Genomic DNA, 18,154 nt, shown 5'->3' on the forward strand with positions numbered 1-18,154 from the left:
GTGCTTTTCTGAGAGTCCTCTCCCAGGCCCACACAGCTCCCTGGGCTGGGCTTCTTCCTGGTCTGGGCCCCTGTGAACTGCAGGTCTGTGAGTTAGCAGCCCTGCTGCTGTGTCTTGTGTGCACAGGGACAGGCAGATATCTGTTTGAGATTGGAGTGGTTTCCTTTCTTCCTATGTTCCCAGCTTCCTCCTACACACACAGATTTGTCCCCAGACTCCTGTTGCAGCCCCTTGCTAAGTCCTTTGTTTTTCTGGTTTCACTCCATCCCGAGTTACTGAATTTCTTTCAAGCTGGTGGTTAGGAAGCCATTCCTTACAGGGAGGACTAGGTACTGAGTCTCCCAAACTATTGCACCCCCACCCCACCCCGCACCTGCCCTGGACATCTTGGAGCAGAGGGATAGGGGAGGTGGCTCTGGGCCATGTGCTGAGACCTCACTGGACCTCACCTGCCTCTGCAGGGGAGACTGGGTGTGTACCTTGTGCCGCAGCCTGACCCAGCCAGAGATGGAGTATGACTGTGAGAATGCCCGCTATTACCAACCTGGAATGCGGGCCACTCCTGGTCTGAGCGTCTATGACCAAAAGGTAGGGAGGGGTCTCTGGGAATAAGGTTTCCTGCCCGGGGCAGCCCCCCTGTGCCAGGGGCTGAGACTTTTCTGAGGGGTTGGGAAGCCTCTCCAGCTACCTCTCTGTTAGGTGATGCCTGACAGCCTGGCCCGTGGGGGTTTGCTGTGAATTCCTTCCTGCCAGCTGTTTTCCTCTGGTCTGGGAGGCTGGGCTCTGTCTTCTCATGGTAGCCCATGCCCTGTGGGACAGTGCTGCCCCTGCTGGAGTTACCAGGGTCACTGTCTTCAGTCTTCTTGAGGTGGGGCCAGGGAGAAGTAACATGCTGCCCTTCTGGTTTCTGCAGAAGTGTGAAAAGCTGGTGCTGTCCTTGTGCTGCAATAGCCTCAGCCTGCCCTTCCACGAGCCCGTTAGCCCACTGGTAAGGAAGGCTGCCTGTTTCTGCTGGCTCCCGAGGTCCTGAGCCCATGGTGGGTCCCAGGGGTATCCAGGGCGGGCTCAGAGCATGGCCACTTGGAAGTCGAGTTAACATGTGCCCAGACTAGTGGACCCAGCCATGGCCACCACAGTCCCCCAACCCCACGACCACTGCACCAAACTGGACAGTGAACCAGTCCTCTTTTCCCCCATCTCTCTGTCTTCTTTCTCCACTTTTCTTCTTGCTGCCCTTCTCTTTGTTGTGTTCTTTCACTTCTGTCCTACCTCATTCTCCATCTTTTCCTTCTTCTTCTGCACCTCCGTTTTTTCTGTTTTCCTGCTTGTCTTCCCCTTCTCTCCTCCCCCAAGGCCCGGCATTACTACCAGATTATCAAGAGGCCCATGGACCTGTCGATCATCCGGAGGAAACTGCAAAAGAAGGACCCAGCTCACTATACCACCCCAGAAGAGGTGGTATCAGACGTCCGCCTCATGTTCTGGAACTGTGCGAAGTTCAATTATGTATGTCTTACCTGTTTTCCCTCTCCCCTATTTCCTGGGGACCCAAGGCTGGATGGGGATATCAGGTTTGGTCCTGAGTTGCCATGAGGACTTGGGAACAGACTTTTTGGGGACCCCATAGTGCATAGTGAGTATTTATAAGCTCTCTCCCACTCTTGGGCCTCAGCATGGACTCAGGAGGAAGAAGGGGGAGGGCTAGTGGTTGACCATCTGTGGGTGACTGTCAGGGCCACTTCTGCTTTGAGAGATGATACTAAACTGATTATCTTAAGTCTTCAGGAGAAATGTCACCTTCTAGACCTCCAGGAAACTAGCCAGGCTTTGCACTCGCTGTAGAGCTCTTGAGGGACCACGAAGAGATGGGCTGGTGGGAATGGGCAGGAACATCACTGCTGTCCTTCCCCTTCAGCCTGACTCAGAAGTCGCAGAGGCCGGCCGCTGCCTGGAAGTGTTCTTTGAGGGCTGGTTGAAGGAGATCTACCCGGAGAAACGGTTTGCCCAGCCAAGGCAGGAGGACTCAGACTCCGAGGAGGTGTCTAGTGAGAGTGGGTATTCCACTCCCCAGGGCTTCCCATGGCCCCCCTATGTGCAGGACGGCATCCAGCCCAAGAGGCGGCGGCGACACATGGTAAAGATTGCTGCCAGGTGGTGGGCAGGCGTGGGGGGTGGTGGGGCAGGCAGGACGCACCCAAGCAGCATGTGTAGGGCAACCTAAAGCCAGACTTCTAGGGAGGCACAGGAGAGTGGTGACAATGAACCCTCACTCCCAGCCCGTTAGTCTAAGGGGAAGGCAGCAGTGTGGCTCATGAAGGCTCATGAAGTTTAATTACTGCTGAGACTTGAAACTCAGAGAGTTGAATGCCCAGATCACCCAGCAAACTAGCAGCAGAATCAGGGTGAGAAGCCAGGGCTCCCAGCTCCCAGCTCAGGGCTGGTTATTCTGCACTGTGATCCCTAGGAGAGGAGAAACAGCTGTCTCTGTCTGATCTCAGCTTGGGTTTGGGAGAGAAGAAGGTGTATTTCCAGCCCCTTGGTGTAGAGAAGGAGGGAGAGGTATTGCTCGCAGCAAAGAGAGCTCCTCCGACCTTGTGTCTAGTCCCACATAGGCAGACTCGAGACATCACTTCAATGCTGTTTCATTCCACTGAACCGTATTGCCTGCCTGCTGGGTGCCGGGGCATGATCAGTGGCTGCAGTGAGTCTCGCTGTTGCATTCCTGGGCTAGAGTAGAACACCTGCGCTTTGGGGAGTCCCAGTCTGGACACTGCGCCTTTCCACGTTAACAGGTGCTACACTGGGCCATGTTAATGCCACATATATATATATATACATATATTTTTTTTTTTTTTCCTTTCAGGAGAACGAAAAAGCAAAACGCATGTCCTTCCGCCTGGCCAGCAGCGTCTCCCAGGTGTGAGAGCTGGCAGCAGAGCGAGCGGCCTGGCAGCTGCCACCCCATCCTGTCGACCACTGTCCCCACCTTTCAGCTCATTCTCTTCAGACCGTGGATGTGAGACGAGTCTTGTCGAGCCATGGAGTGCTCTTCTTTGCCGTTTGCATCTTACAGCATTCATTTGGGAGCCATCGTGCATCCACTACAGAGAAGGTTCCAGTAATAAACAGCAAAGAGGGAGGTGTTCCCGATTCCCAGACAAATCAGATGTGTAGTGTCCACTGGACAAGACCGCGCCTGGTCAGGCTCGGGAGGACCTAACCTCCTTGGTGACCTCTCTCTGCTGAGGAAAGCAGACTTTTCTCACCTTTCAGTGCGCAGGGCTCAGGAGCAGTGTATATATCCAAAGTCCTCCTGGGCCCCGAGGTGGGGGGAAGAGAAGGGAGAGAGGTTCTGACATATAGCAGGCCTGTGATCGCTGGCCCAGCACAGCCAAAGACTGTCACTGTTTGCCTTTGCTTGGCCTGTTGGGACAGGATGCTGCCCTGTGCAGGATAACGGAGGCTTCTAGAGGCCGGAGGTCTCAATTGGTGCCTATTTGGGTTCTAACGGTTTTCAGGGTATTTGTTCCTCATAACCCCTCTCCCGATGTTGACTTAGGTGGCCGCTGTGCTCTAGGTGGTATGGCCTTCTTGATGGGGCTGGGTGGCTGTGCAGGGACTGCTGATGGCTTCAGGCTCAGATTTCACTGGCAGGCTTAATTAAGGAGATGTCAACTGCCCAGCCTGTCCTCTGTGCCACTGACTTTGGGTTCATAGCTTTTCTTCGGTGTCAGAACCTGCTTTCCTGGGAGTGATTGTCAGTGGCCATTTCTTCAGTGTCTCCACTCAGGTCCAGACTCTGAGTTCTGCCTTGGAAACCTGAGAGGCAGGGGCTGGCCAAGGAGGCGGCCCCAGAACAGCTCATCCTGCTGGGCTTCTCCTCCTTCGTTGACATCCTAGTCCTCAGATTCTCCACTTTCACAGAGCCAAAGATCAGAAGCGAGTGCTCTGACTCGCCTGCCCCTGAGCTCCCCACAGCCCAGAAAAAGCCAAGACACTGGTGGCCACCCTTTTCTGATGGAGGCTGGAGAAGGCCAGAGGGTGAGCCAGAAGCCCAATCTAACTGCTCCTGGGGGAATGTTGTGTCTAGGGTGGAGAAGGGAAAAACTTGAGAGGTGAGGAGCCAGAGTCCTTCAGTGACCTTGAAGCAATTTCAGGATGTCACTTCTTCAAGAATGCAGAGGGAAGTGTTCTGGAAGCCGCAGGCACAGGAATTCCAGACTGCATCTCAGGTGGAGAGGGATCTTCATGGCCTGTGAGGGGTGTTTGGGAGGAGGAGGCATAGACAGCTGCGGGGAATCAGGCTATTTCCCCACCGAGGACTTGGTGGAGAAGGAAGCTACTGCTGATGATGCTGGGGGAGATGAGAGTGGACGCACCCATGGCCTGGCCTGCAGACACAGCTGTCTCTGGTCTGGTCATGGTGTAACTAATTTCAAGGGAGTCTTAGGTCATGGCTTTATTTTTGCTAAGAGATGAAGTTTAAGGAAGTTCTTGTGTGTAGGGCCTTTGTCAATGGGAACATTCTACTCAGAGAAAACATTTCTTCTCTCCGTGTCAGTTGGTGTTACTGCTCATTTCCTTCACCCCGCAGGCTGAGAGGCCATCTTCGCTTCAGAACCAGTCACGCTCTTGGCCTGCCATTCTTTCACCAGCCCTTGCCAGGCTCTCTTCCACAGATGGGCTTCCATAGTCCTGCTTCCTAGTCGGGAGTAACTAAGTATTTAATGCTCCAGTAGCCAGGCAATCTTTAGGTCTAGCCCTCTGCTCTTTGGGGCACACATGATTCTGGCTTGGGTTTTAGCCACTTTCCTTTCAATTTTTCAATCTTTTTTCCCTGTTGAGTTGACTTGGCAAGGTTCCCTCTGTAATTACCTCACTAATTCATGCTCTTGGTCATTTTTCCTTTGTTGTGGCCCTCACCCCCACCTCCCCTGAGTGAGCATCGTGGTGCTATGTGTCGGACAGCCAGGTAAAGGCTGCGACAGGCTCAAATCTGATTGGGATCCTTCCACAGGACCAACTGGAGGCCACAAATATGAAGCAGAAATGCCTGGCTAACTGCTTCGCTTCCCTTCTATGACATATAGTGTGCTGGGCCGGGAGATCTTAGTAATGTAGTAGAGAGTCACATATTCCTTTCCCATCGCAGAGACCCTGCCTGCTGAGAGGCCCACTTCAGCACCTGAAGGGTGCACCCTGCAAGGGTTCGAGGCCCTGCCCCACCACACCACCGCTGCACTGGTTACCCCACACCCCTGCCTCTCCCCAGGCTTTTCCTGTGGACTTAGCACCAATGTTTTATGTTGTGGTTTGGTTTTGTTTTTGCATGCAGAAAACAGAACATGGGTTTTTAGAAATTAGAAGAAAAAAGCTGCTAGCCAAATGACAGACTTCTGTGGCTCTTTGCTAACGTCTGAGCTGATCCTGCTTTTGACTTACTCCCATAATGGCCCCCTTTGAAGTCAGTCAGATCCTTTGGCCCTTGACTAAGTCATGAAATGGCAGTGAGTTCTGGGTCCTCCCATTATAGAATGCAGTCTGAGAGGAGAAATTGGGCTCCTTGGGTATACTGAGAAATAGGAGGGGCAGAGTGGCTTCAGTAGATGCAAAGGGGATTTTAGTGCAAAAATTGGTGCAGGATGAATTGTGGAGTACTCTTCCAGAACATGGGTAGTCTGGCCCTACCTGACTTCTAGCAGTTGCCAATTACACCCCCTCTGCAGGTCCCCCTCCCACAGTGGCAGCTGCCTGACCCTCTGTAGACTCTGCTCTAAGACTTGATAGGTTCTGGCTCCCTCTGGCAACAGGTCTTTGCCTTGCTCCTGAGCCCTAGACCTCTCCTCATTTGTTCCCAGGCTCTGCTCTGCTCTCTCTCCCACTCCCTGATGTCACGTCACCTGTAGTCTTCTCTTCTGAACTCCCGAACTGAGACTTTGCTCCTTTGGGATCACCATCCCCCATGCTTCCTCTTCTCCCATGCCCTCCCTGCTGTTTATTGAAATTGCCTGCTCCTTGAGCCCAGTTCCCTGACCACCTCTCTCTTTGTCTCAGCCTTCTCCCAGGCTGCTTCCTTTCCCTAGCCTGAGCCTGTGGTCCATCATATATGGACATTTTTATCAGGATCCTGAGCTTTCTTATCCCCTCTAACTCAAAACTTCCTCTGAAACTGTCAACTGTTCTCCATTTTTAGCATCAGCTTATTTTCTGCTCCCCTCTCCTGGGTTGCTAAGCATGACAGCTTCATAGTTGACACCCTCAGTTGGGCTGTCAGCATTGATGGGCGTATCTTTGACTTGTAATTACACCGCTCTCTATCTATGCCCCTCATCTTTGCTCTCAGCAAATGACTGACCCCACTGCCTACTTCACAGAACAGAGTCCCTAAAGTGAGAAACTCCTTGCCCATTTGCTCCTCTCTCCCTCCCATCTGTATCCACATCCCTCCTGAGCTTGTTCCCTTCTGCTCCTGTTCAGTGCTCTGTTTCTTGAATCCTGCTCTGTGGCCTCCAAGTCTTTGCTCTGTCCCTTATCCCACCATTCCCACTTCCTGGGACCTCATCCTCCCTCTCCAATGGCAGCTCCACAAAGCCACAAAACCTCTACAAACAAGCAGAGGTCACCCCCAGACTAAAACAAAGCTTCTTAGAATCGGTTGCTCCTTACCCATTGTCCTTATTGACTAAGTTTCTTTGAAAAAGGATTTTTTTCCATTAATTCTTCTCGCTCTTCAATTAATTCTTCTCACTCTCACTCTTCCACAGCTTTTCGTAAGAGTCACCAGTGACCACCCAGTTGCCAAATCAAAAGAATAACTTTCAGTCCTCAACTGTCTTGACGTCTCCACAGCATTTCACACCATCCACCACTCACTCTTTTGAGACAGCCCCATCACGTGGCACTGTAGATGTCTGGGTTATTCTCTTCCCTCTCAGCCACACAGGCCGAGACTTTCTTAACGTCTTGACAAATAGCTCCTTGCAGTCTCCCCTCTTTAGGAATGGGGCAGTCAGGAGGAAGCACGGCCGCTCCTGCTCCCTTCCCTCTGTGTCTGCCTGTTTTCCCTGAGTCTCTTTCTTCCCCGGGGCTCAGTTCTCCCCATGCCAGTCATGTTTATGAGCTCTCCTGGGAAGAGAGCTTCTGCAAGTCTTTCTCTCTGTCCTTCCCAGTGCAGCATGGAGACAGATTTTAGCTATGTTTGCCAAGAGGTCTCATCCAACTCAGCCCAAGAATGTGGATTGAGTCACCAAAAAGCGGTTTGGGTAAATGGGATTCCCAGGCTCATGGGCAGCTCATTGCCATGATCCCCATACCAGTTAGAGCTGGCCACAGTTGCTGAGGTGCTGGGGATCATGGTAAAACGTGTTTCTATTGGGTCGTTGTGATTCTGGTCGGGAGGAGGATCCCTGCGGAGGGAGGGGGGGTGGCTGCCACTGATAACGTTCTGGTGGAGGGAAGACTGAGAAGTGCTGGGGGTCGTCACTATCTTGGGGCCCAGTTGTGGTCAAGTGGGCCTCTTTTGGCCAGGTCTCTCCCATCTGTACTGATATCACCCCGTTTGCTCCAGCTATTCCTAGAGCTGGAGGCAGATGTCAGATGTTTTCTTGGAGGTGGGGTGAGATAGTAGAAAGTTATCTGATTTGAGATGCCGAACACCTAAATTTTGGTTCTGCCAGTTATGAGCTATGTGATGTTGGGTAGTTTCCCCATATGTGAAGTTGGTTGGGGGAGGGGATTGAAAACAGTGATCTTTCAGAGGCTGTGCTACTGGAATGATGGTGCTGGTGATTCAAACTCTAAAGCTCAGGTGCCACAGGGAGCAAGGGAGTATTGGGGATAGGACATAGCTGGGGAGTCTTGGCCAAGGCAGGACAAAGGGACTCACAGGCTAGACTGAGCACTTTGAGGAAAGCAGCTTTGAGCTGCTTCTTGAGCCATATGCCCATTCCTCAAGCTGCACCTCTTTCTTGGATATCTAGGATGAGTTCCTCTTGGGCCTTTTTCAGAAGTGGCCATTGGATCCAAAGTGGTTGGGGGCAGAAAGGAGGAATATTGTGAAGGGAAATGTCACTGATCTTAAAAGGGCCAACACATTCAAGAACAAATTAAAAATAGCACTTTTCTTTACCAATAATTGTGTCCTGGAGTGTTTCTTCAGTAATGATGGCCGAACCTACTTCGTGGTCTTCTTGCCACTGGACTGCAACATCATGAAGAACACAAGGTGAGGAAGAATAGACTGGGAAGTCTTCCATCCAGGGAAGAACTCAACTCTCGGCTTCTTGTTGCATGAACACAGCCCATTCCTCAAAATTCAGGCAATGAGTCTGAGGCAGAGTTAAGAGAAAACAGTCTTATGAGTGCCCACCACTTCCAGGCACTGAATACCTCAAAAATGTCCTTTATATAGGGCCATTCCCCAGTCACCTAACCTTAGCTCTCCTCTCTGCCCACTCTACACCCATAGTTTCTAGCCATCTGGGGGAGAATGACATTGTTTTGAATATTCATCATTCATTTTGACTGCATAGAATCTGAACCCCTTTCCTCTTTGGGCGGAATTCCCCACTTCAGGAGTCTTGGGAAGCAGAGCTCACTCTTCACTACAGTAGCTAAATATATTAACATCTTGATTTATCAGCATGCCCTGTAGCTAGGATACAGGTCTAATGGTAGTCATTAAAAAAAAAAAAAAAAAGCGGACCACAGAGACTTCTCTGGTGATGGTATTGGTTGCAGTGAGGCGAGGTTTCCATGGCAGCAAGAGCAGCAGAATGAGCTGAAGCCCTGGTGCTTGATGGCAGTGCTGGTTTTTCTACAGCCAGACCCATTAGCTCCTAATCCTCTCGCCTTTCCAACAATTCTGTGAAATTCAACAAATATTTTATAGAATCATTTTCTGCTTAAATGAACCAGAATTGGTTTCTTTTTGTTAGAACTAAGCACCCTACTGATGCAGAAATCGTAGAGAATCTCATCAAGTCAGGGACCCACTCTCTGAGCTCCAGACACCCCCACTTTGGTGTCTTGATGTCACTTGACACACTAGTCAGTCCCTGGCACCCTTAATGTAGTCTTACTATATAGTCTCTATCTCTGAAGCCAGGGACATGGGAAAAAAACCTAGTGGGATGTGGTGTCAGAGAAGTTTGTGTTTCAAGGAAGGACGATCATCATTTTTTAAAAAGATTTTATTTGGGAGAGAAAACGAGTGGGTGGGAGGGGCAGAGAGAAACCTGCTGAGTGGGGAGTCAGCCAGACATGGGCTCAATCCCAGGACCCTGGGATCATGACCTGAGTGGAAGGCAGGTGCTTAACTGACTGAGCCACCCAAGGGCCCCAGATGATTATCATGTTTAATGCTTAATATGAGATCTGGAAGTCTTCCTGACCCCCACCCCTTCCCAGAAAGACTTACAGCAACCTCCAGGAAGCTTAGGAATACCCTTTCAGTCCAGTGGGAAAATAAATCTCTGTCTTTGGTATGAGAGTATAGGCTCAACTGCTGTAATGGCAAAAAAGACCCCAAAACAAAGGGACTTTAAAAAATGGAAATGTTTTCTTTTCCAGGTAATAGTCCCGGAGGTAAGCAAACAGGTTAAGGTAGGTAACAATGGCTTTGCTCTGTGAAATTGTTGAAGAACCCAGGTTGTTTTTGTTTTTTTAAAAATTGTTATTTATTTGAGAGAGAGAGAGAACAAACAGGGGCGGGGGGCTGGCAGAGGGAGAAGCAGACTTCCTGCTGAGCAGGGAGCCCAATGCAGGACTCCATCCCAGGACCTGAGATCATGACCTGAGTCGAAGGCAGACACTTAACTGAGACACACAGGCACCCAGAACACAGGTCCTTTATAAGGTCTGGTTACACCATTCTCTAGGATGTCACTTTCATTTGTATGATTGAAGTGGTTGACCAGTGGCTTATCTGTGTTCCTGTCTGAGGAAGGGTAAAGAAAGAGGAAGTGGAGGGAGGATAAGCAATTTCATCCAAAACCGGTGTCTTGGAAGTTGTACACACCACTGCTTCTGACATGCAAATTCATGAAGCATTCCATATTTTAAAGTATGAGCTTTGGATCAAGATTATCATTCTATTTTGTCCATGCATGTACATGTTCCTGTAATTCTAATAGGATGGTATTACAACAGAGTTGCATGGATAAAACCTGGTTTAGAAAAGAAAAAACAAACAAAAACCTGTCTTGGAAAGTGTTATATACATCACTACTTCTCAAAATCACTTGGTTGGATCTTATTCATAAGGCAATATCCGGCTATAGAGGAGGCTTGGAAACACCATAACCTCAGCCATGCTCTAGCCAAAGAACTAAGGCCTGGTGCCGGTAGAAACAGTTGTCCTTCACTAGGGTTCTAGAGAAGGGCTCTGTCTGTTCCAGTGAGTTGCAGGTGTGGCCCACTAACAGTGTCACTTTATGGCAAAGGCTGTGCCAGGGCAGAGGCTCTGTGACTTTTTAAGCTTATTAATTGGCTCAGTGGAGCATTTATTCTCTCCATATGAAAATGTAACCCCCCTATATGAAATGTATCTCTAGGTAACCAAATATTTGATGAGAGGAAGTGTCTCTTTCAGAAGTATTCCAGCTAAGAATTGAAGGGTTGATAGATTGGAATATCACCGTTTTCCAGCCCCTAATGAATGAATGAATCTGGGTAACGACCATGCATGGCTACTCACCATGCATGTCTACCCATATCATAGAGAGACGTCCAGACATTACATGTCTCCTGATTGAAAAACACATCATCACCTATGAGTGCTTCCAAACAAATATGTTTTGATCCTAATCCGGCCTCTGGGTCTAACTACCAATTAACAGATGTAGCTGCCAAATGACAAGAAATGCAAAGAATAAAGGAATGTCTTGAATGACATCACAAGGATACAATCAGCAAAATCCAGTCCATGGAACCTATAAGACAGATGACCTGGTACCTTCAACAAATATATTGCACAGGGGATAAAAGTGGGATGGGCAGAAAACCTATAGATTTAGAGACTTAAAAGGCATATAAACCAATTGCAAAGTATGGAACTTACTTACATCCTGCTTTAAACAAACTAAAAACATCATCAGATAACTGGGAAAAGCTGAATGTTAACAGGATATTTGGTGATATTAAAAACTTATTTTTATGTTATTTGAATTTGTTATTTAAAATTTTTATTTTGGGGGGCGCCTGGGTGGCTCAGTGGGTTAAGCCTCTGCCTTCAGCTCAGGTCATGGTCCCAGGGTCCTGGGATCGAGCCCCGCATCGGGCTCTCTGCTCGGCGGTGAACCTGCTTCCTCCTCTCTCTCTGCCTGCCTCTCTCCCTACTTGTGATCTGTCTGTCAAATAAATAAATAAAATCTTAAAAAAAAAAGATTTTAAAATTTTTATTTTTTTAAGGCATGATAAAGATTTGTTATAGTAGAGTATTAGAAACAATGAAAAGCCTGTAGAAGATGGTTAAATAATTAATAGAATATAATATTAAATGATATTTAAGGACCCTATAGGGCATAATTTAAGTGAGACAAATATTCTCAAAGTCTTTCTCTGGATTAAGAATCCAACAGAGTAATGGGGTGCATAAAGGAAGAAGAAAATTCCAAAGTTCTTCTGACTTGAGAAACCTCTCAAGTATTTCTGGAAGCAGAGACCTCAGCTTAAAAAATTATCAAAAGAGGAATAAATTATTAATATAAGCAAACAGATTTACAGATTAGATTACCTTTTATAGAACATCATAACACCTCCTGAAACACAGACCTCTTAAAAGACACTTTTGTATGAGTAACATTTCCAAGGCTCACTGAACAATCCAGCTCGGTTTTCTGTTATTAGAAACTTTCATGCAGTCTCCCCACTGGACAAGAGGGTAACATTGTCTAGTCTTTAGTATTAATTAGACTGGGCTGATTTTCACTATCAGAATGGCCTAAGTTTTCGAGACTGAGCACTAAAATTCTATCATTTCACTTTGAGACGAAATGTCCTGTCTAGAAGTTTTAAGTGTGTAATATAGAAGAGAACAGCTGCATAAAATACCAGGTACTTAGATCAAATACTAGATACTAGATCAAAAAACAAATAAACAAAACCAGTTGTAAAGGATATTATTGGGACAAGTGGGAAAATTTTTTTAAAAAATATTTTATTTATTTGACAGAGAGAAATCACAAGGAGGCAGAGAGACAGGCAGAGAGAGAGGAGGAAGCAGGCTCCCTGTGGAGCAGAAGGCCCGATGTGGAGCTTGATCCCAGGACCCTGGGATCATGACCTGAGCCGAAGGCAGAGGCTTTAACCCACTGAGCCACCCAGGTGCCCCCAAGTGGGAAAATTTTAATATGGGTCCGTAGCTTGTATTAATATGAAATTTCCCGAGTGTGCTAATTTGAAGTTTGGTTACAGAGGAGAATGGCTGTGTTCTCTGGTGATACATGCTCAGGTATTTAGGGGTGAAGGATCATGTTGCCTGCAACACTTGAGGGTTCAGAAAAACACTGTGTTGCATTATTAGAGTAAAGGAAATGTGACAAAAAGTTACCAATTGGTAAGCCTAGATGAAGGGCATATGGGTGTTCATTACAGGTTCTTGGGAAGCAAAAGGCAAATTTAATAAATGAAATATGAAGCATGCATCTAGAACAGCAACATGGAAAATACTTATGAGATGATGCCAATTTAAAAAAAAACAGCCAGAATTATATGTAAAATAAAAGAAAAGTAAATATATTAGAATGTTGCCAGTGGTTGTCTTTTCTCCAAACTTTGCACTAAAAAGTTATTTTATATATATTATATACATACATATATATATGCACACTATATATACTATACATATATATGGATTTTTATCATGAAAAGTTTCTAATAACATCTTGTGTGTCTTAGCTCCAAGCCCCTTCCTCAGACAGCTTTCCCTAACTACCCAGTCTGAGGTGGACCCCCCAGCACTTTCTCTCACAATCTTGTTTTATTGTCATCCTACTGCTTACTACTATCTTATTTATCCTTTTATGCGACTTGTTTTCTTGTTATTGTCTGGCTCACCCCTCGTATGACGTAAGCTTCCCGAGAGCAGGACCCTCACCCAGACCTTCCAACAGTGCCTGTAGTTGCTCAGTGGCTACCTGTTGAACAAGTAACACTGATCTTTGTCATCCAACCTCCCATTTTACCAGGCACTCTGAAGACTTGAGAAGGGGAAGAACTTGTCCAAGGTCCCTCATGAGTTCGTGCCGATGTCAAAACTAGAATTCAGGCTTTGTGACTCATGTCTCTATAGGCTCTTCTTTCAAATGTCTCCGGCTGATCTAGCTCCTGGGCACCAGGCAGGTGGCGGGAGTGAGGGAGGATGCGCCGTGTGTTCCCATCAGTGCAGTGTGCCGGCAACCCCCTAGGTGGCGCCAGCGGCGCTCATGTAGCTCTAGGGAAAGGAAGAAGTGGGTAAAGGCAAACTCCAGAGGGACACCTTGATGAGAAGCAGGATATTTGACAGTCTTGTCTTTCTAGCGACTGCTCATTAACTGTGAGAGAGAAAAAAAAATATACAGTAAATAGACAGTGGAGAAATCCCCACCTTGACTATGTGATCAAAAAAAAACATCACAGACGAGGAACAGATGGACCTGTTTTGAGTCCAGAAGTGATACGCTGAGGACACAACATCACTGATACAGTATTGAAGCCCGGAATGCACAACCTGAATCTAATGAGAAAAACATCAGACCAGCTACAAATGAGAAATGTTATATTAGGGCCAGGGGATAGGGGACTGGATTTTTAAAAAATGGCACCACTGACAACAAAGAAAAATTGTGAAAATGTCCCATATTAAAAGAGGCTAAAGAATTGACAACAAAATGCAATCCCTGAGACTGGACTGGATCTTGTAGTAGAAGGGGGAGATCCTATGAAAGACATCATGGGGTCAACTGACAAAACTGAAATACGAACAATAGACTACCTCAGTGTATCGATGTTAAATACATTACAGCTGATAACTGTTCTGTCGTTATATAATGTTATATAAGGGAATATCCTTATCTTTAGGGAATATGCACTGGAGTATTTAGGAGTAAAAGGCCATAGTGTATGAGACTTACCCTCAAGTGGTGCAGGAAATGTGTGTGTGTGTATATATATACACACACACACATTTATATAATATACATATTTATATGTATATTTAAATATAGAAAGCATGCATTATATATTGGGAGTATATACTTTATATATTGAAATTAGACAAAATATATATTTGTGCATATAGATACAAACAAAGCAAATGGGGTAAAATGTCAATCTGGATAAAGATTCTTTTTTATTATTTTTACATTTTAACTGTTCTTTTTAACTATCGGATATACTTTTTACTATTTTCATCGTTGCCACTTTTCTGTTACTTTGAAATTATTTCCAGATAAGCATATAAGAAGCAAAACCAAAGTAAAGGATGGTGGTTGCTGGTACGTCCTCTGCCTGCCCTTGTTTCTGTTGTACGATTCAGAGCTAGGGTCCTGCCTCACTCGTGCATGTCTTCTGCTGTCCCTTGCATCAGTCATTCTCTCCTGAAAAGGACTGAGTTTGGCTTCCAGTCTCTGAGGCTGAGGCCAAAGCTGGAAGGGACGGAATTACCTTGTCCATGGCTGGGAAATGCTGGTGAGGCCTCTGTAAGGAGATGTGGAAAAGCATTGGAAGGATCTGAGTCTTGTTTTCACCCCCACTCTGGCCTGTGGGGCCTGAGGATATCTGTGGAGTCAGCTCGTTGTAAGTCATTGGGCTCAGGCTGTGTTTCCCCGGCCATTCTGAAGAGGCCTTTCGTACCTGGGGTGGGCTCAACCGGGCTGGGTGTGGAAAGAGCCTTGGCAGTATTAGGATGGGAGGGCCTCACTATCCTTTCCTTCTGCTTATAGTTTCTTGGAAGTGACACAATCCGTTTTCTCTCCTGAGTCTGGCATGCTGGGCACCCCTGACTCTTTAGGAGTCCTTCCAATCTTCCAATGATCTCCTTTGCATTAAATTAGCAAAATGGGATGTCTGGTAATACGGAGGTAGGACATTGGCCCTAAGTCTTACCTGGAACTTCTTCCTGGGATGACTTCTGGTGGTGTTTTCCTGGGCTCCATACACTTCAAATGTGAATAAGAGGGACTTCATCCCTCCATCCCCATGCTGGGACGTGACTGGGCCTGCCTCTCACCCAGACCTCCTCATAGGAGAGAGGTCGATCTCTGCATTTTCATCACCCTAATACCTATTAGCTCTCTCCCCATTCCCCATCTCTTCACAGTCCCTGGCAACCATGTAATCTACTTTCCCTAGATATAGATTTGCCTATTCTGGACATTTCACATAAGTGGAATTATACAATACATGAACCTTTGCATCTGGCTTCTTCCACTGAGCATAGTATTTTGAAGATGCATCCATGTTGTACCATGTATCAATACTTCATTCCATTCTAAAGCCAAATAAAATTCCATTGTACGGATATGCCAGTGTATATGACATGATGTACAGGTCCAAATTCACTCCTTTCCATGTAGATATCCAGTTTGCCCAGCATCATTTGTTGAAAAGACTATCCCCGCACCCCGCCATTGAATTATTTTGGCACTCTTGTCAGTTGGCCAATGACGCATGGGTTTATTTCTGGACTCTCAATTCTATCCATTGTTCTATTTGTTTATCCTTATGCTGGTCTGGCAGTCCTTTTTTTTTTTTAAGATTTTATTTATTATTTGAGACACAGAGAGAGAGAGCACAAGCTGGGAGGAGGATCAGAGGGAGAGGCAGAGGAAGACTCCCTGCTGAGCAGGGAGGTGGTTTGGGGGCTCCATTCCAGGATGTTGAGATCATGACCTGAGCTGAAGGCAGACGTCCATCTGACTAATCCACTCAGATGCCCCTAGTCCACAGTCTTAATTACTGTAACTCTACGGTAAGTTTGAAATCAGAAATTGTGCCCCCCCCAACTTTGTTTTCTTTTTCAGATTGTTTCTTGCATCTCCCGATGAATTTCAGGATCAGATTGTCAACTTCTGCAAAAAAGGCATCTGAAGTTTTGATAAGGATCACATTGAATTTATAGATAAATTTGGGGAGGATTGTCACCTTAACAATATCAAGTCTTCCAGTCCATAAACATTAATTTCGTTTTGGTGTGCACTAACCTGACCTTTAATTATTTGAAAAGGAGGCTGGGTCAAACATCCTCAGTTGAATTAGTTGTCAAATGTTTCATTTTGAACCATGGGGATAAGTCACACTTGTACTTTTGTGAAGGTAGAAGAAGACAAAAAAAAGAAAGACTTGCATAAATTGGTAGAGCCTACCAGTAACTAAAGATAGATCTCATTAAGAAAAAGTTACATTCTGCATTATATATTTTTAAGGACATGTCCCCATTCAGGAAATCTTAAAATAACACATGATGACCTAAACATCTCTGAATTTATCTTATAGAACAGAAAAATTATGGGATGGTTTTTATGATGTTGGGTGTCTCAGAAATCTTTTGAAAAACAGAGATACATATTAATTAATGCATAAAAGAACTCTTCTTGTCTTAAGAAAACTGCAGTCCATCCCTTCCCCCAAACTTTGGAATTTTTACTGAAAGGGCCAGCAAACCCTGGAACAAACTGTACTAATTGCTTCTTATGTTTTGTTATAGTGACAAACTTCAATTCTGATCCCTCTTCCTTAAATGACAAGCAACTTGATATTGCACTTTAACAATGACGTTACCACATGGAGTGTTTAAGCAAGGAGCGTATAATGCTTGTTGCCAGCAGTGACATTAATAATTACTGGAAGAGACTGAGAGAAGATTGTTGTATAGTAATGACCCCTGCAATAGCTTGGGTTCCCTTGGCAATATCGAGAGTTTGTCATGTTGGTGGTCATGGTGTTGCAATCCATTACCTCACTGAGAACTGATGACTTTAGCTATGGTAACTGGCCATAATATTTAATGTAGCTGCCTTGAGCCACTTGAAAACTTCGAAAAAAAATTTTTCTCTGAGGCACTTACACCAAGTGTTCCCAGGAAAACCCAGTACCTCTAGGTACACATTTTAGGGAGTTGTGTTTTACTTTCTTGTGTAGTTTCTCTGATTCCTCTCTCTAAACATTAGTGATATTTACACACTAGAAATGAATATTTGTCTATTTGTCAGTCTACTTATCTACCTATTTATTCATCTATTTTACCATGTTCTACAAAGTCTTCCTTCCCTTCCATTCCATTCCTTTCCTTTCCTTTCCCTCCCTTCCTTCCTTCCTTCCTTCCTTCCTTCCTCCCTCCCTCCATCTCTCTCTGCCTTCCTTCCTTCCTTCCTTCCTTCCACTTACTAATGCCATGATATTTTGTTATATAACTACTAAGTGCCAGGGACTGTCCCAGGGATTGGGAATGAACAATAAGCCAACAGGCTGGAGCTTGGCTTCTGGTGAGGAAGGAAAGAAAATAAATAAGCTTGTTTTAGGTGGTGTTAAGTGCTCTAAGACAATATAGGGTAATGTGATAGACTGCGGGGTGGGACTACTTTAGATATAGGGATGAGGGAAGGATTCCCTGAGGAGGTGGCTAGTGAGCTGAGATCTAAATGATGAAAAAGAACCAGCCTTGGGGATGTATGGGGGCAGAAGCTTGTAGGTAGAGGAAATAGTACATGCACATTATTCTAAGCAGCTTAAAATAATATAGTCAATACAATGAAAAAATACAAAAAAGACAAAGGTAGAAATGAGGACAATGGACGAGAAAGAACATGGGAAAGTCATAATGTTGGTATGCAAGCCATGTGTTCAGCAAAATTATTAAAGTTGAGTTGCAACTTTGGTTCCCATCTTCCTAGAAGCCAAGGCGAGATGGGAAGTATGACTGATTTCATGGTATGTTTTCTTCTTAAGGAAAAATGGCGGTGTCAGTGTTTCAAGAGGAAAAAAGATTTTTCTTTTCTGGCACTCAGGATGGAAGTACAGTTCTTGTGTGGACTTTTCTATGAGGAACACAGAGTGATTGTATTAGTGATCGTATGATAATTTGTTATAACAGCCGTATAAGACTAGTATATAGATCCATCTTGGATGTAATAACAGACACTGAGCCACTTGAACTAGCTTAAGCAAAAGAGGGCAC

General features: G+C 45.9%; 1 protein-coding gene across 1 annotated transcript in view; it reads left to right on the forward strand.

The window, feature by feature from the left end:
• Positions 1-8,100, forward strand: part of TRIM66 (tripartite motif containing 66) — a 57,096-nt gene extending 48,996 nt beyond the window's left edge. Inside the window, exons 17-21 of the mRNA XM_046014115.1 lie at positions 462-588; positions 914-988; positions 1,354-1,506; positions 1,916-2,134; positions 2,864-8,100. Coding sequence (XP_045870071.1) covers positions 462-588; positions 914-988; positions 1,354-1,506; positions 1,916-2,134; positions 2,864-2,923 — 634 coding nt within the window. The 3' untranslated portion in view covers positions 2,924-8,100. The remainder of the gene's footprint in view (positions 1-461; positions 589-913; positions 989-1,353; positions 1,507-1,915; positions 2,135-2,863) is intronic.
• The last annotated feature ends 10,054 nt before the right edge of the window (positions 8,101-18,154 follow it).

This window comes from Meles meles, chromosome 8 (genome assembly GCF_922984935.1).
Source record: "Meles meles chromosome 8, mMelMel3.1 paternal haplotype, whole genome shotgun sequence".
NCBI classification, from domain to species: domain Eukaryota; kingdom Metazoa; phylum Chordata; class Mammalia; order Carnivora; family Mustelidae; genus Meles; species Meles meles.